General features: G+C 52.6%; 2 protein-coding genes across 9 annotated transcripts in view; one reads left to right on the top strand and one right to left on the bottom strand.

Moving 5' to 3' along the window:
- The window catches only part of RAP1A (RAP1A, member of RAS oncogene family), a 76,630-nt gene extending 75,508 nt beyond the window's left edge, over positions 1-1,122 (top strand). For all 8 annotated transcript variants that reach the window (XM_064588650.1, XM_045896968.3, XM_045896967.3 and 5 more), the window contains one exon: positions 437-1,122. The gene's annotated coding sequence lies outside the window, so the exon portion shown is untranslated. The remainder of the gene's footprint in view (positions 1-436) is intronic.
- On the bottom strand, positions 136-26,157 carry INKA2 (inka box actin regulator 2). The gene is made up of 2 exons (XM_045896966.3): positions 25,856-26,157; positions 136-14,815 (listed from the first exon to the last, which is right to left on the bottom strand). The coding sequence occupies exons 1-2, from the start codon at positions 25,889-25,891 to the stop codon at positions 13,988-13,990; spliced, it is 864 nt and encodes a 287-aa protein (XP_045752922.1). The 5' UTR covers positions 25,892-26,157; the 3' UTR covers positions 136-13,987.
- Between the last annotated feature and the right edge of the window lie 1,838 nt (positions 26,158-27,995).

The following is a 27,995-nucleotide window of genomic DNA, read 5'->3' as shown; positions in this document are numbered from 1 at the left end:
ACTCATGCACTCTGTCCCTCTCTCTCAAATAAATAAATAAAATCTTTAAAAAAGTGGTAATCCTAATATCCTATAGTCCTGAAATGGTTGGATAAAGAAATTTTATGCACAGGTATCATTTCCTTTTTGGAAAAATAAGATGATAATGGGATAGAAATAATTACTGTTTTCCTTTTTACAGACAGGACTGTCAGATTGTGAAACTAATAAAACTGTTTTTTAAACATTTTCAAAAGGAGTTTAAAATAGCCCTGTTACTGTAGCTGTTTAGTATAATTTAGTTGTCTAGTAACACTCAGCCAATATCTGTTTCTTTCTATATGATTGAATATCTCCTTGTTCACTACCATCTTCTGACATCAAGAGATTAACCATATATGTGTGTGTATATATATTTTATATATATATAAATATAAATATATATTCAATGTTCTAGATTACAGGAATGAAGAACTGTTGCCTAATTGGGAAGTGCCAGCATTCCAGACTTCAAAAATTAAATCTGAAGAGGCTTCTCCTGTTTTATATATTATGTGAAGAATTTAAATCTTATATTGGTTTGCACAGATTCCCTGGAGAAAAAAAAAAATTGCTCTGTGTATATCTCTTGGAAAATAAGACAATAGTATTTCTCCTTTGCAATAGCAGTTATAACAGATGTGAAAATAAATATACTTGACTCTAATATGATTATACAAAAGAGCATGGATGCATTTCAAATGTTAGATATTGCTACTATAATCAGATGATTTCATATTGACCTTTTTATCATGATTCCTCCCTGTCAAGAACTAAAAGTTGAACCATTATACTTTATATCTGTAATGATATAGATTATGAAATTTCCCCTCAAACTCATTGCAGCAGATAACTTTTTGAGTCATTGACTTCATTTTATATTTAAAAATTATGAAATATCATTCTGTCATTATATTCTAATTAAAATTGTGCATAATGCTTTGGAAAAATGGGTCTTTTATAGGAAAAAAACTGGGATAACTGATTTCTATGGCTTTCAAAGCTAAAATATATAATATACTAAACCAACTCTAATATTGCTTCTTGTGTTTTACTGTCAGATTAAATTACAGCTTTTTTGGATGATTAAATTTTAGTACATTTTCATTTGGTTTGTGTGTTTTTGTTATTGTTTATAGATTTAAGGCTTTTATTTTATAATGGCCACATTGTTTTAAAATGCAACAGTAGCTCCCTTCTGCCTGTACCTACAGAACACTTGGCTTTAAACCCCTAAGTCATTGGTAATTTCTCTAAGAACAGACCTCACACTTTCTGTTCTAGATGTATTTATTCCTACTATACAGCAGACTACATCAGACTACATAGATTAGTTTTGTATATTCTCTCTTGATCTTAAAGATTGTATCTTATTGAATAAAATATCCCACTGTGTATTATTTTTATATGTAAAAATAAGTTTAATACTGTATCAGGGGTTAACTTTACTATTTCAGATCTTCCACAGCTTGTAATTTCATCAAGGGAATCCTTTTGTCATTGTTAATATGTTGGGTATAAGCCCACCAATGAAATGTTATGTAAAAATATTCAAATTTGCTTTATAATAGATTGAAGAATTTGAGAGAAGTGGGGAAAAGTGAAAACGCATACGGAGAATGTGTCAGTTGCTTTTGCTTCGACTGTATATGAAGTAGTGTAGTAGTCATAGTATGGAAAAGATCGCTAAGTTAAAATTTTAGCTGGCTATATAGTGGTGCTTTTCTTTTCCTTCCCAGTTGTTTCTGTTTTTACAAAGATGACACTTAATGAGGACATGGATCTAGGGTATCGATATGGCTTACGTGTTCTCCATAGAGGTAGAGCAAAACAGCTTGTCGGCCAGTTAAGTGCTGGCGAAGGCAAGAAACAAGCTGAGAAAACCCTGTGCCTTGTCCCCAAATACTGAGGAGGAGACTAGTCCTAGAAAGTCTACATAGCTGCTCAGGGATCTAGATACTGTCTCGTTGCAACTAGGTATGAAGTAGTGTTCATGCCTTGCTGAGACTTCCCAGGAATGTGGTCAGGCCATCGGTTACTAAATTGAGATTTAGGAATAAGATTTCAAATGTAAGCTCTGACCAACCTAAGAAAATGTTAAAATATTGTAAAAAAAAAAAAAAAAATGGAAATTGTATTCTTTTGAGTTTCTAATAAATTTAGTTAACTAATACTTTCCTTCTACTGATCCAGTTACACAGATGTCTGGGATTGAGGGGCCAAAAGTCTAATAAATGCAATAAATTAAAAATAAATAAGTGAAGCATTAGGGCCAGTCTGTCCAGGTCAAGGTGGCATATTTTAAGGTCCTCTACAGCCATTCTGCTTGAAAACTCACCTCTCAGACATGCCTTTGGACTTAAAATTATAGACAAAACATCTCGCACGTAAGTAAAAATTGCTAAATATTACCTGTTACATAGGTTGTGTGGTTATTTGCCAGATAGATAAGAAATTGTTAAGTAAGAGTAACTCCCAAGAGTAACTCCCCTGTGCTGGACTAATAGCATCAGTTTGCCCTCCGTTTCAGAACATGGGAGAGAAAGATGACAGTGCTGGATTCCTTGGTCACATCTTACACAGTCCACTTGGGATCCAATAGGACTGTGAAGAGACGTGCCCTAGAGCACACAGCAGCATGCAGAGCAGGACCCACTGAAGTCAGGGAGATGCATTACTCTCCGCAAGGAAATCTGCCATGCTGAGTAAGGCGGAAGGGTAGCCTGTCAGAAAGGAAGATAGGTGTGCTTTCATCTTGTCCCTGTGGACTCTGTAGTCTTGGTTTCAGAGGGGAGGGTGCCCCAAAATAAGATGTATTTGATGTACTTTTTATAGCTGAAAAGTAAAAAAGCCCTCAAATATATATGAATTTCATATGATAAACATCCAAGAACTGACACCACGTTCGTATTTGTGACTCTTTAAAGTAGAACGCCTTTGGCCAGATGAGTAACATATCATTTAAAGGAGGCTTGATATCATAGTTGATAATTTTTTTCCCATTAAAACACAAATGACTTTAATAGCTTACTAGTGCCCCCAATCTAGTTTTAAAAATTAACAGTAAATACATAATCTATCATTTTACCCTCCACCAGGGGGAGCTTCAGTATCAGTTAAATACTTCTGCAAGCCTTGAATGAACAGTATGCATTCAATCCATCTGTTCTTATAAATAAACACTGCTTGCTTCACGAAGAGGCATAAAGGCCTTTCCTCAAGAATTTCCAATCTACCAGGCAGGAAAGATATGTAAGAAATTCATCAAAGATATGAAAACGCTGTAATTTATTAAACTGGTCACAGAGTTCTCTCAGGAATGTTTGGAGAAATATGGGTGTTGGTATGTTATTCTCTTTCCCCTACAGCTTTGAAGTAATCTCTCTTTGGCATCTTGATCTGCCATCATAACTGACCGCCTTTTACCCCTCAGTGAAACAGCTTGTTTCTTTGAAGTTAGAATGTACTTGGGAAAAATTAATCTTTGGGAAGGTACTGATCTCTATTTTATTACCAGCATTATTAAGACAGGCTACTTGGTCTGGAGCTATTTTTCTCTATATAGGAACGTTCTCCGTTATCTGGACCTGCCCAAGTTCAAATATTTTGCCTCATTTTCCTCATTAGGTACACATATATTTGTCAGTTCATGTATCTGATTTTTGTTTTTAGGACTGAGGGACAGGAAGAAAGATTACCTCAGTTTTTTCCTTGTTATGCAATCACAGTAGAATGCTAGAAGACCTAAAATATGCTCTTAAAAATTATATGTGTGTGGTGAAACCAGAGTGTGAAGAAATTGGTATTTGGAGGAAGAAAATAGCTTGTAATAATAACCTCTTGTTTTATTTGGGTCTTGTACTTATTTAAAAAGGTGCTACTTAAATGTGTATTGAAATAGCCCCTCTTGACTCAGCTCCAAACTTAAAAGGGTAGAGTGGTTTGGGTGCTTGTCCAGGATCTGGAAGAAGCCCATCTTGTGCAGGGAAGGAAATGAATGTGAGCTTTGAGGTAGTCCAGCCACCAAGCTTTTAGTATTTCTATTCCCCAAAAATGTAAAAAATGCAAGTTATTCTTGAAAATGTAGTACAGACATTACATTGAATATGAAATTTTTTTTACTGCAGTTTCATCTTGGGTTTGCTGAATGCACAGTCCATTTATTTAATGCCATGTCTTACTAAAATTTGCTTGTTGAGAACAGCTGGAGACTTTGAACTGGATGCCTAGTTCTGTTTTCTGGGAAGGCGACATCGATTGTTTTGCAGACATTAAGAAGAGCTTTAAAAGGGAATTGGGGGATATAGCTCTGGCTTTTTAAGAAGAAGCCTCCTGTGATTCTGGGCTCAAGGTGTGACATACATTTCCTGCTAATTGCTTCTCTTAAGAAGCATGGGCTTGGCTGTTCCTCTTGAGGAAAAACCTTAATAAACCTTCCCGTTTTAAGCCGTGATGTGACTCTTATTTTGAGCTGTTGTTTTCAGTGTATTTTTTTGGTAAAGTTTAACCATGTGCAAGTTCTTGTGCTTGCTTTTAACCGTGTACAAATTCTTGTAGGGCATATAAAGCAGATGATCCTTAGGGGCCTATCAGCAAATAGTTGCTTCTACTCTATGCCAGGTACTGATCTGCATGTTGGGAATACAGCAGTGAATAATACAAAACAAAATCTTTTCCCTCGAGGAATCTTTGGCAGGAGGCAGAAAAATGTGCGTGCGTGTGTGTTTGTGTGTGTGTGTACGTACGCAATGAGTGCTGTGGAGAAGAGTTCAAAGGCTAGGAGTGCTGGGCGGAGAGAATGTTGTGGTGGGCTGAAGGTTTATATCTTTGCTGAAGTTGCTGTTTGTGTAAATGTTTGAAATGTGCAGCCCACCCAACTGCATGGGGGAAAGAAGGGCCTTCGGTGCATTGGGAAGGGTCTGCAGATGCCATGAGATGGACGAGTGCCTACATGTTCAAGTACAGTTCAAGCACTGGCTGCGTGGGGTCCACAGAAGGGACTTCAGCAAAGGGTATAGAGAGCATGATCTGACAGCCTCTCATCAGGACACTCTGGCTGCTGAGTTGAGAATAGCTTGTAGAGACCAGTTAGGAGAAAGTGGAGCCGGCAGGACCTCCTGACTCAAGTGCAGTGTGAGAGAAAGAGGAATCAAGGATGACCCCCAAGATTGCTTGCCAATAATCAAGATAGTGCAGATTGTGGCAGAAGCAGGTTTGGGAGTTCCGTTTGGAACAAAGTGTTGGGAATGGGTCAGATCCTCGAGTTGCACTGTAGGCAGTTGGACAGGTGTCTGGAATTCAGATGAAGAGACCTGGCCAGGAGGTTCACACCATTTGAATGTTTAAGAACGTGGAGCTGAATAGGACTGCTAGTGTTGACTGTAGGTAGAGAAGTCCAGGGACTCCATCATGAGGTTGGGAGATGAAGAGGGATTGGCAAAGGAGAGCATGAAGGTCATGGTGACCTCGATGGGCCATCAGTGGGGCCGTAGGGGGCATTGGAAAGGTCAGGTGCGGACTCCTGTTAAGACGGTTGCAGCAGCACATGTTGGTGCACGCCTAGGAGTGGCCCACTGAGGAGGAAAACAGGCTACAGGGACGGAATCTAGCACACAAGTAAAGGGGCTGAGCCACATAGGAGCGTGGGCAAGCATGGCGGTGGGAAGAAAGGATGGGATTGTAGAAGCTGGGAGGGCACAAAGAACCAATAAAAAGTACCGTAAAGAAGTGTTCGGCAAAGTAGTGGGAGAGAGAAGGGACCGATGCTTTCTGTTCTGGGGGAGCCAGAATGCTTCAGGGAGGGGAGTTTGAACTGGCCTTAAAGGGTAGAATTTCAGTAGGTGAGCATGGGGTAGAGTGTCACAGATTTGCAGGAAACGGGAGCAAGAAGTTGGCATTAATGTGGAAGCCATGGGCTAGGGAGTAGGGTGGAGCCATATTGTGGCCGGCTTTGAAACAAGAAGGTGACCTTCTGGTAGGGTGAGCTAGGAAAATAGGGCCTGGCGCTCATCTGGGGGCCACGGAGAAGGGACGGAGAAATTTCAGAAGGGATCTGGACGAAACGCCAGGGTTGCAAGGGTGACTCCCCATGGACGAATGGTCTTTCCAGTCTGCATTTCTCACTTCATTTACCCCCTTTCCCGAATGAAGCTGGTCTCAGTCACGTGGTCGTGATCATTCGCAAACAAAAGCTCAGTTTAGAAGGGAACCAGCATTAATAACTCTGGCAGGCAAAGATACTCGGATTGAAGAGAAAAATCTCCCTTATTAACTCTGCTGCTCCACTCTATCTGACACGATTCTGCTCCCCTTGGGCCTTTTGGCACCTTGGGGGCATGCAGCAAATCTGGGTTCCACCCTCACACCCTCTCAAGTTCTCCTCCCCCTGCTGTTAGCTCACAGTGGGAGACCGCAGCCTCTGGCCCTCCCAGCCCTTGCCTCGGCACCCACCAGTGATCGGGAAGTCTAGGAAGGGGGCTCTTTTCCTGAATTCACTCTGTTGCGTAGCTGCGAGCTTCCCCACCAAGGTCCCGTCATCCAGGCCTTCCCTTGTGGGTGAGAGGGAAGGCACAGGCCACACTGTAGCTCCTGTCGCATCACCAGTGTCCCCAGTTGGGTGGATTGAGCAATTTGAAGGGGCCGCCGGGATTAAGGGGATGCTAAGCCTTCCCAGTTGGGAAAACTAGGGCATGGAATTGTGGGACAGGTTCTCAGCTCTGCCTTTCTTGGGAAAGGATACCTTTAAGGGAGAAGTTTAAAGATACTTGATCCCCGAACTCCTGGCAGGGTCCTGAAGCCAAGGCCAGAGGATTTGGAATTCTTTGGGCCCTTGAAATCTCAGATGCAGAGCCTACCTCCTTATTTTCTGCTATATAAATGGACTTATCTCAAAAGATGCTTGGAACCTCAGACCAGGGATTCTAAGACCTGCCTAAGTCAGTCTGGCCCAGTGCTCCCTGTGGTAATGAGCAGGCTCCCTGGGCTGCCCCTGCACCGTGGCAGTGTGCGTGGCAGGCTTCGAGCGAGTGCTCGCAGGCCTGCTGGCCCTTCTAGGCCCACGTTCCCAGCCTGAGTCCGTGTAGGGATTTCAGGTGCTGCACTTGGCCCACTGGGAAGAATCTCTGTTGGGTTTTTTGGGTTTTGGTTTTGTTTTTTTTTTTTTTTGCTTTAAAAAATAAATTTATGCCTGATACCCTCCCCTTTCCCACCACTTTACACAAATGACTACAAATTTGGCCTTGTGGGCAGCTCGGTCCCCCCCTCCGCTGGAGACAATGCCTGGAGTGTGGCCAGTAGCGGGGCTGGAGGTAGGGAAGCCCGAACACCCAACTCTCAACTTCCTTCCCCGTTGCCCCGCCCTGCCTAACCCTCCATAATCACAATGGGGGAAGGAGAATCTAGCAGACTCAATGTCCCCAGGAGGGGTGGGGATCCCTGGCAAGGCAGGTTAGGAAAAACTCCTCGGGGAGAGTAAGTCTGGAGCCAGAGGTCGTTGCCAGAATGGACAAGGAGATGAGCCAGGTCAGCAAGACCGGTGTAGGGGGCGCAGGCAGAAAGGGGGACAATTTGGAGGCTGGGGTAAAAGCGATGTCCTCTGGGCTGGAAATGGGGACCCATTTGGGACGGAGCCAGCCTGGGAGAGAAGCAGCTGTGGTGGCCATCTGAAGGGTCTGAGTTCTGGGCGGCCCAAGGACACTGGGGCCCCCAGGCAGCCTGCAGGAGAACAGAACTGACCTGGGAAGCGAGGGTGGAGTAAGCCAAAGTACTAGGTGGCGCAGAGGGGACCGCACCACAGCTTGGAGACGGGGCCAGGAGGGAGCTTGTCAGCTGTCCTGAAAGTGGGCCTTGGGAGCAGCTGAGGAGGCCTTGACTGCTGGCCTTCCTGTCGCAGGAGTGGGCTGGGCAGAGGGCTCACCCTGACAACGAGGAGAGGTCACAGTCACACCAAGATACAGAAATGCGTAATGAGTACTTGCCACCCCAGAGGGGCTCACGATCTAGATGAACATGCACGGGAGCGATTTGAAAGTGGGTCCTGTGGTTCGGTATACGGGCACAAGTGAGGCCCCTGGGGAGGGCTTCTCAGAGGAGGTGCCCTTTAAACTGCAGCGAAAGCTGAGTAAAAAGCCAGTCTGGGGCCTTGAGGAACCTGGAGTCTCCGAGAACAGCCCATGGAAAGACCTAGAGGCAAAGAGCCCATGCTTGCAGTGCTCAGTAACACACCTCCCTGGAGGATAAAGAAGCAAGTCCCCCAGGGTCTGAGTGGGCAGGGCGGGGCCTCCAGACACCTAGAACAGTGAGGCCAGGTGAGGATGAAGTCACAGAACCTGAAGACCTTTCCTTCCCCTCCCCTGTGCTCCCCGCCGAGGGGCAGCATTTCCTTGCAGATGCAGCCTCCAGTCAGGAGGAGAAGAGGAAGGGGGCTAAGGGAGAGGCACGGGAGGAACGGGAAAGTGGCCAGACGGGGTGACAGCAGAGCCAGAAACCAGAAAACAAAACCGGACTCTTCCCTTGGCGGGAGACACCTCCCCCCCCACCCCCCAACAAGCAGTGCCCCTGAGAGCCACCAGGTAGCCTCAGTTGGTGGCATCTGCTGTGTCTGAAGCCCCCCTCCCTGACCAGTTGGAGGCTGCCAGGGGGCTTCTTTCTGGGACTGGAGAGGGCAGGAAGAGGGGCCGGGAGGACAGCCCAGAGCTGGGTCATGGGCAGGAGAGGGTGGAGGTGCTGAGCATGCGAGAGGTGATTTTTGGCAGGGATTCCTAGATCCCTGGAATGGGGTGGTCATCTTGGGCGCCATGCCCAGAGGGGCAGATCCAGAGAGAATGGATTCTGTGGAGTGGAAGCCGGGGAGTGCAGCAGCTGCAGCCTGAGGCCTTAGTATATGGAGCTGGAGATCCTGCTCCCTCCCGCACCCGGGCCCCGCCAAGAGGCAGCACAAACAAGTATGGCAGTCCCTTGTCAGATTATGATTGCCCCAAGCACTGTGTTGAGGGGTAGGCACCCCAGGAGGGCTCCCTGCCTCAGTGTTCCTCAGGGGCCTCTCTCTGACCAGAAACTCAAAGATGACTTTGGAGAGACCAGGGCAGGGCGGGGGGACCCTAGAAGAAAGGAAGGAAGGGGGAGGAAGAAAGAGGAGGGCTCAGGAGGGGATGGAATGTGGACCCAGGGATGTTTCAGGCAAGGCTGACTTCACCGTGACCCCTGTGTGCGCATGTGGCAGAATTGGGGGTGGGGTACACCTGAAGCTTGGAGGTGGTGGGCAGCGGGCGTGTCCAGACTGATTGAAGAGCACGGGCCGAGAAGCAGGTTCTAAGTCCTTTGTCAAATTCAGAGTGAATCTGGGAGAGTTCTCTTCATCCTCTTTGTTCTAAGGATTGGGTAGAGGAAGTAAGAGGGAGGCAGGAACATCCTAATAATAGTACCAGGGGGATGACTGCTGTCTGGGACGCCCGACTGGCTCAGTCAGTACAGCATGCGACTCTGGATCTCAGGGTCCTGAGTTCAAACCCCACGTTGGGTGTAAAGCATAGTTTGAAAATAAAAGTAAAAAAAGAAAAACAGTACCAAGGGGGTAACTACAGTCTGAGGTGCTTATCTTGCCTTGTGCCCTGGATCTACTAGGCCCTTCCTCCATCTGCACCATCCTGGGTCCCGAGACCTCCTGTGAGAGAGGGTTTCAGGGCACCTCCAGCCCCATTGGGGGGAGTGGATCCTAGCAGGACAGCCACTAGCATCTTTAGGCCATTAGTCCCCAGGGTGACTGGAGGGATGGTAGGGGGTGAGGTGTGGAGCTTAGCAGGGACTCTAGGGACCAAGGCCTTAAAGAGCAGAGAGCAGATCAGGGGCTGGACTCTTCTCAAAGCCTTCAGAACTTGGCTCATTCAACTCTCCAGTCCTTGCCAGGAATGTGAGGGCCTCGGGGTTGACTGTGAGGGCCAGCTGGGGACAGAGGGACTGTGAGGGACAGACGGGTGGCAGTGTTCCCTAGAGCACATCCTCAGGCACTGGGGTCCTCAAGCACCATTTCTGCGCTCAGCCCCCCTGCTGCTCTCTCCATACCCACCCCCCCCAACACACGTCATCCTCTATGAGAAAGTGTAAATTGTTTGCCATTTCGCAAGTAACAGCCCACCTGGGTTATATTTTTACCATGTACAAAAACATTGCAGAGAAGACAATAGAAGATAATACAGAAACCTATTGTCTTCTCTGATCCTTGCTACAGTCTGGTGAGGTAATAGGGCCAGTATACATTTTTTTTAACAGAAGAGGAAACCAAGCCCCAGTGAAAGTTTTTGTTATTTTCTAGCAGTTTCGCTCTGGTTCACATGGTTAGTGCCTGAACCGAAGGTCAGGTGACCCAGTAGAGAGCTTCTGCTGTGTCTACATGGTGTGCATTACGTCCTTCAAAGCTCCAGCAGCCCTGCATTATCCCCATGTCAGACAAGAAAAATGAGGCTCAGAGAGATCAAGCGACATACTCAAGCTGACAGGGACAGAAATGGGTCTCAGATCCTGGAGGACTCCTAATCCAGTGCGCATTCCATTGTACTGGCAGAAGTGCCTTAACTGCTCTGGGTGGAGAAGGTGGGGGGTGACCTGAGGTGTGTTGAAAGCTGGAGACAGGCCCCTGCTACCCAAAGTCACAAGCTGTGCTTTTGCTTTTATGGAGGCCCTGTAGGAAATGGTGTGACTTGGGAAAGATGGGGTGCTCCCTCCCCGACGGGGAGCAAGGGGGATGTCGTGGGGACAGAGCCGAACCAGGTCTCTATTCCTCTGGGCAAGTTTGGGTTCAGATCTCAACCTGAGGGGTGGGTGCAGGGGAGGTGCTTGGGGACGCCCCTCTGGGAAAGAGGGGTCCCAGTCCTGAAGGGTTGGAAAGAGAAAGAAAGGAGGGAAACCAGGCAGGCCCAGCAAGGACTCTTCTAGCTCCTGCTTATGGTGGGGGAACATCTAGAGACACACTCTGGCCACAGAGCCACAGAGAAGCAGGTGGGGGCCTGGGCCAATCAGGGGGTCCTTGTACCTGCCAGGGAAGTGGGCTAGGTGTGAGGCAGGGCTCCATGCCAGGGAGAGTATTAAATGAGCTTCCAGCTTATTTGCATGTCCTAATTAACCATAAAATGAGCCCCAGGGGCAGAATTAAGCTGTGAATTTCCCTCTGCTAACTTCCACTACCTCCCCCTCATCCCGCTGCTCCCCACCCCTACACTTTTCCTGCATCACTTAGGCCCCAGGCATTCCCATTCACCTCTCCCCTCAGCTTCAGTGAAATACACTCTCCATCCTGTCACAACAAAAGCCCAGAAAAAGAAGGAAAAGGAAAAACTAGTGGTGGTGGTGGTGTGTGTGTGTGTGTAAATGAACTGGCCATAGTCTTTCATTAGCAAAGCATGACCTAGTGATGAGGGCATTACACCAGCCCAGTCAAGACCAGGGCAAAATTCCCCCACCGGACAGTGAGCATTCCATTTACTATCCATGCATGGATAATATGGGGAGGACAGGTTTTGTTGTTGTTCCTCTTGACTTGGCTTTTGGAGCAGAAATGGACACTTTGTGGGGTAGTGTGCAAAGCACCAGGCTGGGAGTCTATCGCGACCGGTTCACTCCCAGCTCCGCCGCTGTGACCTTGGGCAAGTTGCTTGCCTTCTCTGAGCGGCTCCACGTAAAGTAAGGGGATCAGCAGCCCCTTTCAGAGTGTGGTGAGAAGGAAATGAGAACACAGAGATGGCGGCGCCCGATGCCTGTGAGTTCTGTTGGTGGCAAATGTCACTCCTAATTGTTTTGTTCTGGCCTGAGTTAAAATGAGTTTTCATTCCCTTGGATCCCTTCTGGCCAACCGTTGGGTTAGGAGTTGCTGCTTCTCACTGAACCCCTTGAGCCAGGAGCCCGGTCCTTTTCCTTGCTGTTTTGAGTTCCTGTCGCAGTGCCTGGCACTGGGAGGTGTGCAATAAAGTTTGGTTCACTTGGTCCGGATTGCCATGGCCGGTCCACAGAACAGATGGGTCACAGATGAATGGCCAAGAGGGGACTTGGTTTCCTGTGGAATCATTCCGGATTGAAAGCTTGGTGACTTCACCGCGGCCTAGTGAGAGGACCCTTTCTCTCTCTCTCTCTCTCTCTCTCTCTCTCTCTCTCTCTCTCTCTCTCTCTCACACACGCACACACACGCACCCCCCCCCCGCGCCCCCCAGCAAGGCAGGCACAGCCAATGGGCCTTCACCCCACACTGAACTATCTCAGTTCCCCGGGGAGACAGAAAGGATGAGCGGGGACTTGCTCCTCCAGAAAAGGGCTGGCTCTACCAGCAAACTCCGGGGACAGGAGAAAAGGCCGTTTTGCAGCCAGACAATCCTGTTCCAAATCCTGGCTCCTCCATTAGCTAGAAGCCTGATCTGGGCAGCCTCTCTGACCCCTAAAGAGCCCCCACTGATTTACCGGGAAGATGGTACTTTCTAGGGCCATTCTGAAGTTTGGAAGGCATGGTTCTGCACACTGCCTGGCAAATAGCGAGCACTGGAGAAAATACCTAGAAGTAGCACCTTTCGTCTGGTAGCTTCCGCCACCAAGAACCAAACATCTCCCACGTGATGGAGCGGGGGTCTGAGAGTGACCCTAACTGGCCCCACCTCCGGCTGTGGGGGGGCCGCGCGAAGCCTCCTCCCTCCGCCATCTTGGTCTCCAGGGGTCCAGGATGCAGGAAGAGCCTCGCTTGTTATTCTTCTCCTCCAGTTAGCTGTTAATGCTCCGAGGGCGGGAAGGCGGCTTGCGTCTAATTGCAGCTGTCACCCCCCATCAGCCGGGAGGGGCGAGGGGAGGAGAGGGGGAGGGCCTGCAGGGCGGGGCCGGGCCCAAACAGGGACCCGCATTGTCTCTTCCCAGCCAGCGGGCGTTCCCTGCGGGGCGGGAGGGCCACGTGCGCCGCTCCAGGAAAGCTCTAGGCGCCGCGCGATCGGAGCGGAGCTGCCCGCCCGGCCCTTCCCCTTCCCCGCCGCCGGTCTGGTCCGGCCAGACGGGCCTCCGCGCCCAGCGGGGAGGGAGGCCGCGGGGTGAGGCTGGGAATCTAAACATGAGTGCGCGCGTCGAGTGGGCGCACCTTCGCCGCGCCGGCGGATGCCCGTGCGCTTGTGTCCGGGGTGCGGGTTCGGTGCTGGAGGCGGGGTGCGGGGGGAAGGAGCGCGTGTGACTCCAGGGCTGCACTGCTCCGGTCTGCCTCCTGCCCGCAGGGGGCGTATCTAGGCCGGCTTCCTCACCTGGGAGATGGGGGTGGTAACTGCCCTACTTGCTTACTCAGAAGATGACATGAAAAGGCTTTCCAACGTTTAAAGTGCTATACAGATAGATATCTTTCCTGTGCTTTTGAAAAGACATAGGGCTATCTCAAGTACTCCCCTGGGTACACTCCTTATTCGGCCCATGTCTCAGGACCCGGGTACGGGCTGAAATCTTAAAGGCGACAGGGAGTGGGGGTGGGAATCTGCTGATCCCCATCCCAGGAGGGCTGGGGTTTCCATGCCTGTGTCTGGAGCAGTGCCTTGCCAGGGAAGCCAATGGTTATAAGGTTGGGGCCAGGTCGGGGGCCTCTCTGGGGGAACCTGAGACCCCAGGGCCCTAATCCATACAGAATGTTCAACTGAAGTCTTTGGGGGCCCTGAAGGAATGTCAGGATTGCCTGGTCTCCTCCCCCGGCCCCTCATTGTCACCTGCAGTCCCAAAGTGAGCACCACTGTCTCTCTCAATGTCTCTCTTTCAGCCCAGGAGCCCTCACCTCCCCACAAGCCAGCCTCTCTCAACCACACACTGGTCAGCCCTGCTCCAGACACTCTTGCTGCTTCTCCCTCCTTTCTGGAGGAAAGGAATTCGGAGTTAGGCTTTTGAAAGCCATAGTGCCCACACCCCATCCTTCCCAGGGCCCAGCACTGGGACCCGGTCATGTTGGGTTCAGTCAATGTTCTGTCTCTAGGACTCAGACCCAAACAGCTGTGTTAATATCAAAGCCAGAAGGTGAGGGTTCCAGGGCCTTGGGGCAGCTTGTGGAAGGACGTTCCCCCCTTCTGGGCTCTGCAGTGCCCAGGAAGGGGAAATGCCCAGAGCCCTTGGAATGGCTCCGCTTCTTGACCTTGTGTGAGCGGGCGGCTCTGGGCTCGGAGACCGTGGGCGTCACCCAGCCTGGCTTCTCCTTCAGCAGCCGGTCTCGGTCAGGCCGCACACTGCGCAAGAACTTCCTAAAGATGTTCGCTGTGAGGGCAAACCTGCGGCCCAGCTCCCTGGGCTGGCCCCTCTCCCCTTTGGGCTCCCCCGCCTCCCCCTTCTCCCCACCCTTCTCCACTTCTGGCAAGTCCAGCCAGTTGCCCACCAGGTCTGCAAAAACGTTGTCACCTAGCACCAGAGGTTGTCGGTTCCGGCCCCGGGACATCAAGGTGGAGGTCCAGTCTTCCGGTTCCATCAGCTCTGGCCCCTGCCGGGCACCGCTTCGATGCTCCAGTCGCTGTGCCCTGGGCAGGGGGGCCAGGTCCCGCCCACAGGCACTGCTATGGGATGGAAACTTGGCGCCAAGAGAAGGTTGGTTGGAGATGGGGCAGGCTGCAGGCGTGGCAGGACCTCTGCCACCCTCCCATGGAGGGGGCTCGGGCTGCGTCCGGGGGCTTTCCGGGCAGTCCGGGGCAGGACTCCCTCCGGAGATCTCCAGCTGTTCCAAAGCTGTCTGCACCTGGAGGAGCTTCAGTTCTTGCAGCGCGCCCATCATGCAGTTCATCTGGTCCTGCAAGCCATCACCCACTTCCTTCATGGACATCTGCGGGCGAGAGGGAGAGCGCAGGCCAGTGAGCCGTGCGGGGCTGGGGGAAGCGCTGCCCCTCATTGGCCCTGAACCTAGACTCCCCACTGCCCACATATACACCTCCAGGTCATTCCAGCCGGCCACTGACCCCACCTCCGTGGGGCCCAGTACAGTGCAGCTCAGAGCTGGGAGAGGAGGAATCTCAACGCTGATATGGCTGCATAACATGTGAATGGCCGCTAACATGCTAAGGCAGGTGCTGTCCTCGGCCACATGTATGTGACTATGCATACACATATATCAATTAATCTTTCTTTTAAAAAAGATTATTTATTTATGTATTTATTTGAAAGAGAGGGAGAGCACAGAAGGAGAGGGAGAGGAAGAAGCAGACTCCACACTGAGCAGGGAGCCCAATGCGGGGCTCGATCCCAGGACCCTGGGATCCTGACCTGAGCCAAAGGCAGACGCTTAATGACTGAGCCACCCAGGTGACCCGAGTTGATCTATCTTTAATCTCACCAACTAGTCAATGAGTTAGTGACTATTCTTGTTGCCATTTTACAGATGAGGGGGAGGAGGCACGTGAGTAAGTTGCTCAAGGTCAACAGAAGAGGTGGAGCTGAGACCGGTTCGAGGGTGCACGCAGCTCTGGTGGCCATCCTTGTCCTTTTATGTGCTGTGCCCTCCTCTTCCCGAGCCTCCCCGAGATGATGATGATGATGACGGCCACGACAGTTTGCAGGTGTTTACTATTTAATAGGGATTGAGCTAAATGCTCTATGCCCCTCACCTCTTAGGATCTTTGTATAAACCCTATGAGGTTGCTATTGTTCTCATTTTAACAAGTTAACCCTGGTGGGGCGGAAGTAACCTGCCCACGGTCACATACGCAGCTCATATGGCTGGGACTCAAACACGGGACACTCACTCCAAATGCTATGGCCCTAACTACCGAGCACTGCCTGCTTCAGGATGGCGGGGCAGTGGCTGGGCTTTGAGGGCGACGCTGCCCTCCCCGGAGCAGTGGAGAAGGCTGGAAAGGAACAGGAGGGTAAGACAAGGAGCTCAGATTCCCGAAGAAAAGGGGTAGGCCGGGGGTTTCCTTTCACTGCTGTGCACATCTGGCCAGTCCGGAGAGAGAGATGGAGGCCAGGAAGCTCCTGTTTGCAGAAGCTCTTCCCACCCCTTCTCTGCCTTCCAAACACCTGTCCTCCCTCAGCTGCTCTTAGACTTGGCTCCCGTGCTCTTCCTGCCTTCTCAGCCCAATTGGCTTCACGGCTCGGGCCAAGAGTGGGGACACTGGAGGCCAGTCCCCCAGTCCCTTTGTGGGCGTCTAAGGCCCGGGTCCCAGGTGCCAGCTGGAAGGGGCTGAGAGGCTGACTTGGGCGAGGGCCGAGTTTGGAGGCTGGGCAGGGGATGCGGTCTGATAACATTCACAGTCCAAGCTGCCTTGGTCCCGCCAGCTCCCTCCCCAGATCTGCTCATGTTACCAACAGCAAACCTCGCGTGAGGGGACCATCTGTTTCTTAAGCCCCCCAGAGACCCGCTGGGATCATCTTACCTCCCAGCCTTGTCCTAATGCACAGAACTAAGCCCACAGGGTGGAAAGCTGGAGGGATTGGGAGGGGAGGCACAGAAGTGCTCAGGGGAGCACGGACAGCTGACCCTCTTGGGCTTTGGGTCAAATCCTCCCCTGCCCACCCCAACCCTGGCGGGGGCGGGGGAACCACACCAGGCTCTCCTGAGCCGGCAGCACTAACACCCGGAGGACTAACTGGGAGGCCTTTGCTGAGTGTGGTGGTCAGGGGCGGGGGGATGGGGGTGGGGCCCTGGCAACCCTGGGATTTGCCAGATTGCCCGGGCAAGCAGGCTCCATTTGAGTGGCAGCTACAGCAAGAGATGCAGCCTGGGAGGTGGCTGTGCTTGCTGACGGCCCCTTCTCTGACCTCTTTGGCTTCCAGCCTCCTGACCGATTCTCCTTTCTGAGACAGCCCAGCCGCAGCTGAGAAGACCCAGGGCAGAGTCGGAGGAGACCCTAAGCCTCCAACCAAACTCCTCCAGGTCTCTAACTGCTCACCGCTTCTCTGAATTCCCTTTATCTGCCCTTTCCCTCAAACCCCTTTCCTCCTCACCCCAACCTAGACCTCAGAGTCCCTTTTGGCTTTTCCACCCAGGGCCCCTGCTCTTGTCCCCAGATGTCTCACATCTGCTTTTCTGTCTCCTGGAATGCAGAAGCCTCCTGGAAGGCTTCCGGCCACCAGATCAGGCTTCCCAGCACGCTCCTGTGATCATGTCACTCAGAAGCGTGTCTCAGTCCCCATATGTGTGCCCCCGGCTGCTGTCAGAACCTCTTAAGTGACACACCTCAAATGCCCTTCCCTGGAGTGCTACTCACCTCCCCGCCCCGGCACCCCCACACATTTAAAGGCTCAGTTGTTCGTGAGACATCCATTGAGCATCTACCATCGAGGGCAGGGTCGGAGATCTACGCATTATTAGGTCTCCCCAGAACCCAGCTAGCACCTTGCCCCAGCCACACACCCAGAAAACATATTGAGTACCCCTGAATGCCCCAAGTCATCTCTCCAGACCTGCTGCCCTCGGGCAGTAACACACTCCACAGGGAGAAAGAGTCAGGGATGTGGCTCGCAGCTGCATTTCACCAACGGGCAAGGAGTCTGAGCTTGCAGGCTTCCTTCCAGAAGGCTGAACACAGTCCAGGTCAGAGGCAGTGGGAGGAATGAAATGACCCCATTCAATCTCTTCCAGTATGGAAAAATCCTGAAGAAATAATGCTGACATTTTGTACGGTTTTCCAGTGAGAAATGTATGTGGGTATGTATGAATTCAGGGCTGCCCATAAAACAGAGGCCCCATTTAAGTAAACAGGGGGTGAAGTTACAGCCCTTTGGAAAATGATATTCTGCACTGGTTAAGGTCTTCAGTTCTAGAGACAGATGGCACAGGGTTCAAATCCCAGCTCGGCCACATAGTAGTAGCTGTATGACCGGGACCAGTTATTTAAATTGTTCTTCAGTTTCTCGGTTCTCCCACATGGGAATAAGAGTTTCTGCCTCGTACAGCTCTGGCCAGATGAGGTGAGGTCATAAGTGTTTATGCGTGACCTGGAGGTGAGTTCTGGCGGTTATCATAAGACTTCCTAAGAACTTCCAGAACACTTCTTCTTCAGTAGACCTTAGCACATAGTAATGACAGGACTCCATTCATCTACCCAGTGCAATCAAGGAGAAACACGACTCTTGTCCTGTCCCTTCTGTCCCACCCCTGCCCCCCACAGAGGAAGAGCCAGGGAAGGAAAGGGAAGCCCCGCATCCTCTTGCCCATTCTCAGGCCGGCTTGGTTGGCCAGCCGCGGTGCTGACACTGAGGGTAGAAGACAGCTGTGAGAGGGGAGACCAGAGGAGAAGGAAGTGTGGGAGGCGGGGAGGCCGGGGCATCAGCTGGGTCTTGACTGAGAGCGAGTTGCCTTTCCCAGTCCCAAGGGGAATGATGTCACCCCGGGAGAAAGAGCCAGAGGGCAAGCTGCTGTCTTCGTCTGGAGCGTGGGACCTTCGCAGATCCCAGGGTTTCTCTTGCCTCAGGAACCCAAGAGGGAACAGTGTGGGGTGGGAGCAAAGGAGAGGGGCCAAATCAGAGAAGATGCCGAACTAGAAATGATCGCCACTAAATCCCGGTCCCCAGACTGTGGGGGTCTGAGTTCCTCTCTGGCCTCCCAGTGCCAGAGCCTCAGGTCCTTCCTCAGGACAGGGACCGAATCATACCCAGCTTGCCCTCGGGGGCCAGTTGGAAAAGCCCTAAGAGGGTCTAGTTTGTTCTGATTAGTCTGAGTGGGAGTGGATCTAACAGCCATCTCCCCTCTGTCCACCCCTAGTCACGCTCACTGACCCGCACGCATGCCAGGCAGACCTGCTCCACCATCAGACATACTTCCCCAGCAGCACATCCCAGAGACGGGTGTGGGACTCCTTGCTGAGAAAGACCATGAAGGTCTCACCACCCTCCTTGCAAGCACCCCCTGCCGCCACCAGCCATCTCCTATCTCCTGGGGCCTCCTGGGCCTCGAAATGTTTCAACCTAAAAGTTTTCTTTCTTTCTTTCTTTTAATTTTATTTACTCATTTGTCAGTGACAGAGAGAGAGCACACAAGCAGGGGGAGCAGCAGAGGCAGAGGGAGAAGCGGCTCCCTGCTGAGCAAGGAACCCGACATGGGACTCGATCCCAGGACCCCAGAATCATGACCCAAGCCAAAGGCAGACCCTTTAACCAACTGAGCCACCCAGGCGTCCCCTAAAATTTTCTTCACGTCACGCTTCAGTCTCTCCTGCTGCAGTTCAAACTTCCTCCGTGTGTGAGAGCTGGATGGCCCCCAGGCACCCTCCACGGGAATCCTAGCTGCCTAACTCAGAGGATTCCGGCCCTAAAGTGATGCTCTTCGCTCTCGCCTTGTCGGACCCCCACAGTTACTGTGGTAAGCTGGTGACCCCACTGTACGGAGTAAGAAATGGGATCTGAGATGTTCATTTTCTTCCTCAACATCCTTCCCTAGACTGACTTCACAGTTTTCACCATATCCATGGAGGAGCTCATCTCCTACTTAATGCTGCATGTAAATCTGTTTGTGTAAATAAACGTATTCATGTAGGAACTTACATGAAATGCATACACTTGCCATAAACAGATGGTAACTATGTAAAACTACAAGTTCTTCACCTGAGTATCACATAATGTCATCCCGAGTGCCTCCAGTGCAAAGGCAGATTTATTGGCTGGGTCCGAGGCGTATTCATGGGAAGACTGGGCCCCCAAGCCTGGCCCTCTTACTCCAGGCCAGTGGGCTTCCCGTGTCATCATGATGTGGCTTCTCAGCCCCGTGGGGTTGTTGTGAGAAGAACCCAGGAGAGTCAATGCGACACGCAAAGCACAGTTATCATCCTATGGGGAGGAAGAGCACGAAGTCTTGGAGGGACTCCAAGACCCAGTTCAGTTGCTTTCCACTGACAGAGCTTCTTCACTGAATTATCTGAAGAAGGAAGAAGGCCTGTGTGTCTGGAGCTGAAGGCGAAGATGCCCTAGGAAGCAGACCCCACCGTCCTGGACCTGCAGCACTGTGCCCTCCAGGGGTAGTGTGGCGTCAGCTGCGCACGGACAGCACTGTCCCCCTTGGCACTCGCTGGGCCTTTGTGGTATGGGAGGCGTGGCGATGGGAAAGTGACACCAGCATCCTCGGCAACCGTCCCAAGCCCTCTCCTCGGCCTCCGATTGATCCCACAGCTGTGCCCTCCATCCACCCATCTCACGCCCTCTCCTAGCTCAGCCAGAATCCTTTGACGCAGGTTCCGGCTTCGCCCGTGGACCTGGCAGTGTGCCCTGCCCCACTCCCCCCACCCCCATGACTCACAAGACCCCCACACAGTTCCTTTCAGCCCCTCGGGAAGCTACAAGGAGGTTCGGGGCCGGAAACGGGAAAAGCCCTGCTTTTGCCAAGGGGCCCATTCTCCAGTCCAGTGAATAGGGACCTTCACAGTCCCCTGCTCTTGGCTGGGACACGCAACAGGAAGGTAAAGAGGAAACTGTGCCAAGAGCTGGAGGAGGGCGGAGAGTAAAGAAAGAAGTACGAAATGGATGAGCCCTCTCTTGACCAAACCATCTACCAGGGGCCGTGTGCTCTGGCAAGAGGCAGACGCTCGGAGAGAGGGGCCCAACCCTGCCCCGCAGGGAGCCTGCCTCCCCTGACCGGCTTTAGCTCCTCTCTGCTACAGGCAGTCCATCAAGACCTCCAGAAGTTACCTTCCTTTTCTCGTTTCTGGTTCAGGCCTTCCTACTCTCCTGCATGGACTCTGCGATCACCACCTAACTCATCCTCCTGCCTCAGTTTCCTCCCTCCTCCCCTCCACCCCATACCACGCACCTCCTAGATCCCAGGGCACGTCTCCCATCCTGCTTCTCGCAGTGCACATAGAGAAGGGCAGGCCCTTTAGCATGGCATTCAAGGTCCCCATGGGCTGCTCTCAATGATTCTTTCAGCCCTGTTTGCTCACTATTCCTCTGCACATACCCTATATCCTAGCCAAGCTCCTGTAGTCTTCAAACATCCCCTCTGCTTCCATCTCGGTGCCTTCCGCTCCTGTTGCTTCATTATCTGCCTGGAATGCTGTTTTTCTCCTGGTCACCTCCCTGCTGATCCCTCAAGGTCAAGCGCAAATGCTACCTCTCCACGGAGTTTTCCCTGATCCCCCGGCTGGAGCTAATTCCCCCTCTATGTAGCATGCACCCTCTATTTCTATACCGGACATATGACTACATGTACTGGTTAAGAGTGTAAGTTCTGCAGTCAGACTGGCTGGGTTTGAAGCCCCGCTCTTCCACTTACCAGTTCTATGACCTTGGCCAACTCACTTAACCTCCCCATGTCTCATTTATAGAATGGGAATAAGGGAAGTACAACTTCGAGTTGCTTTGGCAATTAAATGACATAATCCATTATATGCCTGACATATCGGTGTTAACATCAATAAATTTTTTTTTAAGATTTTATTTATTTATTTGACAGAGAGAGACACAGCGAGAGAGGGAACACGAGCAGGGGGAGTGGGAGAGGGAGAAGCAGGCTTCCCGCGGAGCAGGGAGCCCGATGCGGGGCTCGATCCCAGGACCCTGGGATCATGACCTGAGCCGAAGGCAGACGCTTAACGACTGAGCCCCCCAGGCGCCCAATAACTGTTATTATTATTACCTCCCCTATTGAACAGGGGGGTTCCCCCAAAGGCAGGCTCTGTGTCTGTTTGTATTTGTAACCACAGTGCTCGTGTCTGGTCAGGTGCTTTAAACATCGGATGAACTCCGTTAATGTGTCCTGTGAATGAATGACTCATGCATATCAGCCTGATCCATCCGTCAGGAGGTCACCGGGCACAGTGATACAGGCTAAGGACAGACAGCTGCCATTTAATCTTCACAGTGGCTGTATAAAGTAGGTATTTTATTTTAGATTTATTTTTATTTATTTTTTTATTTTTATTTGTGAGAGAGAGAATGAGAGACAGAGAGCATGAGAGGGAGGAGGGTCAGAGGGAGAAGCAGACTCCCCGCTGAGCAGGGAGCCCGATGTGGGACTCGATCCCGGGACTCCAGGATCATGACCTGAGCCGAAGGCAGTCGCTTAACCAACTGAGCCACCCAGGCGCCCCTAAAGTAGGTATTTTAAAAACCCTGTTTTAGGGGCGCCTGGGTGGCTCAGTGGGTTAAGTGTCTGCCTTTGGCTCAGGTCATGATCCCAGGGTCCTGGGATCCAGTCCCGTGTTGGGTTCCCTGCTCAGCATGGAGCCTACTTCTCCCTCTGCCAGCTAGTGCTTTCTCTCTCTCTCTCAAATAAATAAATAAAAATCTTTAAAAAATTGTTTTAAAATTTAAAAAACCCGCTTTGCAGATGAGAAAACCAAGGCACAGGGGGGTTAAGTAATCTGCCTGGGTCACACAGAGCCAGGATTTGAGTTCAAGCTGGCCTGCCCCCAAGTCCCACAGTTCACACTCCTCCCTCACTGACCCTACCCCGTTCTTCACCCTAGCTCTAAAAGTCAAAGGAGGCCACATTAGGAGATCCTTGGTAAAAGCTTTTTTCTACCTCAGGAAATTTGCTCTTTGGTCCCTAGAGTTGCAGGCTGTTCCTACTCTTATCTCTTCCATCACCTTCTTTTGTCCTTATCTTGCCTTTAGGCTCTGGTCCTCCTCCACATGTCAGAACCTCTTGAACTTGTGGCCACTAGTGGCTAGATAACTTCCTTCTAGAAATACGGAGTGGTCCTAGAAGGCCCTTCTCCAGCCCCAGAGAAGTCCCTCTGCTGCTTCATCATGCCTCAGCTAGGACAGGCATTCCAGGAGCTGGCCTCTATCAACCTCCTCTTCCTCCAGGAAGCCTTCCTGCCTGGCTGGACTTCCTGAGCCCCTATCGCTCAGCCTCTGTACACTCTATTTGCTCTACACTGGTACTGACTCATGAGGAACACGCTGTGAGCATCTTACATCTGCTTTCTCTGTGTTCCTGTGTCTACCCCATTTGTTGGAAGCCCTCAAGGGAGCGGTGTGTAAGAACAGCTGGTCCCAAGGCCTTGTGTTCGTGCAGGGCCCCTCTCCAGTGGCTGGAGGGGAGAGAGAGATGTTCCCTGCTGAGCTGTGGCAGCCCTGACCCCCTCATCCTAATGAAGAAGTGTGTCAGCTGTGGCTACTTTCCTGCCCCATTTCATCCCCGAAACGGATCCTGGTCTCCTTCCAGGCAGGGGGAAAGGGCCAGGCCTCTAGGCATCAATCTAACTGAGCCAGGATCCCCAAACCCTTGGCCTCCCCGCAGGGCTCACTTGTTAGAGAGCAAGTTTTCTGCTCCGAGAAATTGAGAAATTCTGCCACTTTGGTTTTCAGGAGCATGCTCTTCTTGTCTAGATCTTCTGGGCCTCCTTTGACTTTTAGAGTAGGGCCAGAATGCAGGAGGGGACACAGAACACCCCTGACAAAAATAATGTCATGACCTGTTAACGTTTCCTTTTCCAGCAGGTTAACCCAGTGTCTGTAGGACACAGGCTTCTTGAAGGGATTTGGTGGCATAAATGAATGTAGAACGTGACTAGTATTACATGCGTGCCATTCCTGAGCACATGCTAACTTAAGGCAAAGCCAGGCAACACACAGTCCCCCTCGGTGGCAGGGAAGATTCTGCCTGGGATAAACACACAAGCCCCACCGCCTGCCCCCACCCTCACAAGCTCATGACGTAAGACTACCGTATGCCTTTTGTACCCCATTGCAGACCTGGGGTATAAACAAATGAACTCTCCCCATCCTAGTCACAACCATGTTGCACTGAAGTCAATCCGCACAGTCCTTAGAGGAGCCAAAGGACTGAGCCTGGGCTAACTCAGCTCTACTTTCTTCTTCATTCCCATTGGGAAAACTGAGGCCCTGAGGTTTGGTTCAGCTACCTAAGCACCGGGCTGAGGTGTTGGAGAGTAAAGGAGACTCTAATGCTTCTGCCTGTCACTCTGCTCTGTCTCATTTCTGGGCAGCCTGGCACAGGGGAGGAGGGGGAGGAGGCGGGGCACCCTGGGGGTGGGGGTGGGGGAGGGGGAGGCTGCAGAGCTCTCCCATCTGAGTGTCATTCTGGGCCCCAGGCCAGGCATTTGGCTTCCTCTCCGAGAGAGTCAAAGGCTGAAGCTGCTCAGACAAAGGGCCAATGAAAGCTAATGGGGAGCTCAGTGACTTCAGCCTCTCCCCTTCCTCCTCTCAGGGACTGGGGGCTCAAGTCCTTGGCAGGAGAGGGTGCAAATCAAGACCTGGAGCTCAGTTCAGTGCAGATTCTTATTTGCCTTTTTTATTCTCCTGGCATCCACAGACTGTCTTCCTCCCCTCACCCCCTCCCACCTAGGGTGCTATAAAAAATGCAAATCAGTAGGATTTTAAAATTCAAGCCTATGCCAGGAACACCCACAAACCCTCTATTAAGGCAGATCCTGAGGTGGGTGGTGTGGTCCCAGATTCCAAGCATAAAAAGAGGACTCTATTAGATTCTTTTCTCAGCATGGGCCTTGGACTTCAGACATGATCTGTGATGACCTTGACCTTTCTGATATTGGACAAATGAATGGGAAGAGTCAGAATTGTATATGTGTGGGCTGGGGCTGACCATCCCAAACTGACATGGGAAGCCGGGGAAAACTAGCATGGGAAGGGACACAGTGGCGACTTCTCTGTCCCTCACCTAGGCAGCATTTCTCTGGGTAACTTTCCCATCTGAGTGTCACCACAAAAGGGGCTTGAAGAGGAAGTCCCAGAGAAGTGACCATTGACCTGAGAAACAGACGCTGGAGTGGAACAGACAGGAAGAGTGCTTGGGAGCCTTGACCAGGAAGCATCAGTGAGAACACCTGCTCTGCAAGCTGCCCTCCCCCAAAACTGGCCCCAGATGCAGCTGCCAAGTTTGGAGGGGTGGGGGTGGGGGGGAAGTGTAGAGTTTGCAGGAGCGGGACAGGCTGTCATGGAATCTGGAGAGCCATGGATCCAGGTCTGCTGTTGAGAGCCTGGGTGCCCCTGGCTCTTGAAAGTAGGAAGAAAGAAGAGGGGAGAAAAGTGAGACCAAGGAGAGGTCCACTCCGAGGGAAACTAAAAGGAACTAAAAGAGGCAGAGGCAAAGGCACAGGAGGGAGTCGGATTGAGAGAAAGGCGGGCCTGGGGGCCAAGGTGGGGCGGGGCGCGCTTATCTGTGTGAATTCGGGTGGTTGCGGGAACCAGAAAGGTGGCAGGTGTGTGTGCGGGAGGGGGTGGTATATGAAGTCGGTGAGAATCAACCTAACGGAGCTTTGGGGGCACCCTTCCCTCCCCCACTTGGGTGATGCCCGGATCCCAGACGGAGCTCCTTCTCCCGACCCCTGCACCCCTGGCCTCCGCAAGCTCCCTCCGCACTCCCCACGCCCGGCCCTGACATCTGGCCGGGCCCCCGCAGCTCCGCTCGAGATCTGCCAGGCGGCGCCCCGCCTCGGGCGCGGGGCCCTCCCCCGCCCTTCCAGCTGCCAGTCCCCCCCCGGCCCCCCGCTGGCAGACAAGCCCGGGCAGACAGCCGGCCCGGCCTGCCCCCGCAGCCGCGCCAGCTCTGCCAAGCCCGGCGGGGCTGGGGGCCTCAGGCAGTGCCAGCTCCCCGCGAGCCAGCGGTCCCCGGCTGCCCTCCGGCCCGCGCGCCCGGCCCTGCTCCCGGCGCCCCGTCTGGGAGTGTGCCCCCGTGTGTCCGGCGCCTTCTCTGGGCGCATTTCAGTCCGGGTTTGGGTTGCTCGGTCTCCGTCACTTGCTCGTGTCTGCCTCACTCTCACAAATCTTTGCTCCAAGTTTCCTCGCGGCCCTTTCCCTCGGGCCAGGCCCTGCCCTCTGCCTGCCCGTCCCCTCGTCTCTGGCCTTCCTCCGGCCGCGCACTCCCCGCTCCCCGGCCCGCGGCGGGGGCCAGGTGCCGTCCGGGCGGAGCAGTCCTCCGCGCCCCTGGCGCCCGCTCCGCTCTTACCAGCTCTTGTTTGAGGCGGCGCAAATAGCAGTCCATTTCCCTGCTCTCTTCCTCGTGCGCCCATTTGCCGGGCTCGGCTCCGCAAGAGCGTCCCCGGGTGGGAACAGCGGCCCCCGGCCCCGCGCTCCGCTCCTCTCGCAGCGGCGAGCCGAGCCACGGCTCCCAGGCCCGGACTTAGAGCAGCTTCCCTGGCTCTCGCGGCGCGCTGTCCGTGCGGGGGGCGGAGGAAAAGTGGGACAGCCTATGAGAATTCAGGGGGGTTGCCTTCAGCCAATGAGACGGGCGCACCGAGGGGCGCGGGCTGGGCTGCGGCGAGTGGACCCTGCCGCGGGGGGTGGCACAGGGCTGGGGCAGCGGCGACTGGGGGCTGGCCGGGCGACACCTGGTCCTCGCAGGGGGGCCGGGGGTATGGTGACGCCAGACTGTACCGACGTCCCCCAACAGAGCACGTGATCCCCGCTTGGTCATAAAGAGAGAGCAGCGTCTTACGGGCGGGCACTGGGTAGTGGTCTCAGGAAGAGGCCGAGTGCCTTAGTTTCTTTCAACCCTGTTTCCCAAACTCGGATCAGAAAAGGAACATCCTCCACCAAGCAGCCAATCAACAGCTCTTTTGAACTCTGGAAGTGTGCTGGAAGCCTGAAGTGTGGGTCTACTTCACCTCCAAGGTGTAGGGTACCCCCCCCAGCCCACTCCTCACCGGTGGAGGTGAGGAGCCACTTCACTTATTTAACACAGAACCGTAGCAGAGGCTCTGCTGTACTCCCCGCAAGGGTGTAAATCTGGGGGGACAGAATTAAGACAGGCAAGGTCTCTGCTCTCAAGAACGTGCATGGGGGCGGGGAAGGGGAGGGATGAGACAGGTTAAAATAAACAAACACGGTGATTTCAGGTAGTGATTCTTCGTGAAAACAGCAAACAGGGTCATGGGATGGGGCTGCTTTCAACAGGGTGGGCAGGGAGTGGAGGAATAGCCCCTCTCTTCCCCAGTACTCCCCCAGTGTCAGTTATCCTAACTCTTGCTCAAGGGAGGGGGCCTCAAAGTTGCTCGGATTCTAGTCAATGCACACGGCCCGAGCCCGGGCCGGAGCTGGGGCAGGTGGACCTAAGAGGGGCCGCAAGCCGGCCGGGCGCCCCTCCCCGCGGAGCTCCGGACCCGCCACGCCAGCCTCCGCGCGCGGCCAGATTGTGGGTCACTCCCGGGGCCCAGGCTCCGCGCCACCCGCCCCGGCCTGTGGGGGGGGGGTGCGGTGTTGCAGGACCCCAGAGTAAATAGGGTAATTAGCGACATGTTATTTCAAGATAATTAACGGGAGAAAGTTTGCCCCAGGCAGAATCTGGGGTCTCTGTGACAGAACCGTGCAGACGTGGGAGAAGGGGCAAAGAATGCAGGCGCTGCAGTCATTCCCATCATGGTCAGCAAAGACTGCCACTCCTGCGGGGGGGGGTGGGGGTGGGGGGGACGGGTAGAGGCAGGGAGGATAAAAATGAACATCTTCAGAAATGAAGACTTTGCAGAGTCCATTTGGATGCCTTCACTTAACCCTGGGTCCTCAGTTACAGGGGACCTTGCCCCTATCTTTCGGCCTAGAACTGAGCCCCCCCCCACCCGCCCCCTTTGGATGAAGCTGCAGCAGCGGTAGCAGATGGTTCCAGAAAAGAAAGAAGAGGCGTAGGTGGGTCGGAACTCGGTCCGAAGTCTCTGTCTCCGTGGCTCCTTGCCAAGCCCAGGGACCAGCGCTCCCTTCGCGGTCCCTGCTCAGGATCCCCTGTCAGTCGGAAAACCTGAGGGCCCCAGGATGGAGCTGAGAATCTGCTTTGGCGTTCCCAAGCTGCTTAGCCTGACATCACATTTCCTTCTGCTCTCCAGGTTGGTAGGTTACCGGGGCCAATGCGGCCCCGCCGGTCCACGTGAGGCGCTGTGCTTGGCCAGCAGGCTTCCTTGCAGTTGGGAGCCCGAGATCCCCAAGGGGGGCCTTTCTGTGTACCCCAGGCCTGTTCACAGTGGGAGCCACCCCCAAGGACGCAGCTGCTGTCCCCAGACTGACTGAACCCTTTCTGGAGTTGAATCTTCTGGGATTGGGATAGAAAGGGGCCCCTGGCCACTATCATAACCCACACATAATCTTACACTGGGAGAAAC

This window comes from Mirounga angustirostris, unplaced genomic scaffold (genome assembly GCF_029215605.1).
Source record: "Mirounga angustirostris isolate CCGP_5_RB_7025 unplaced genomic scaffold, mMirAng1.0.hap1 SCAF_4, whole genome shotgun sequence".
In the NCBI taxonomy this organism is placed as follows: Eukaryota; Metazoa; Chordata; class Mammalia; order Carnivora; family Phocidae; genus Mirounga; species Mirounga angustirostris.
The sequence above is the reverse complement of the archived record's forward strand: the minus strand, read 5'-3'. Positions and strand labels throughout refer to the sequence as shown.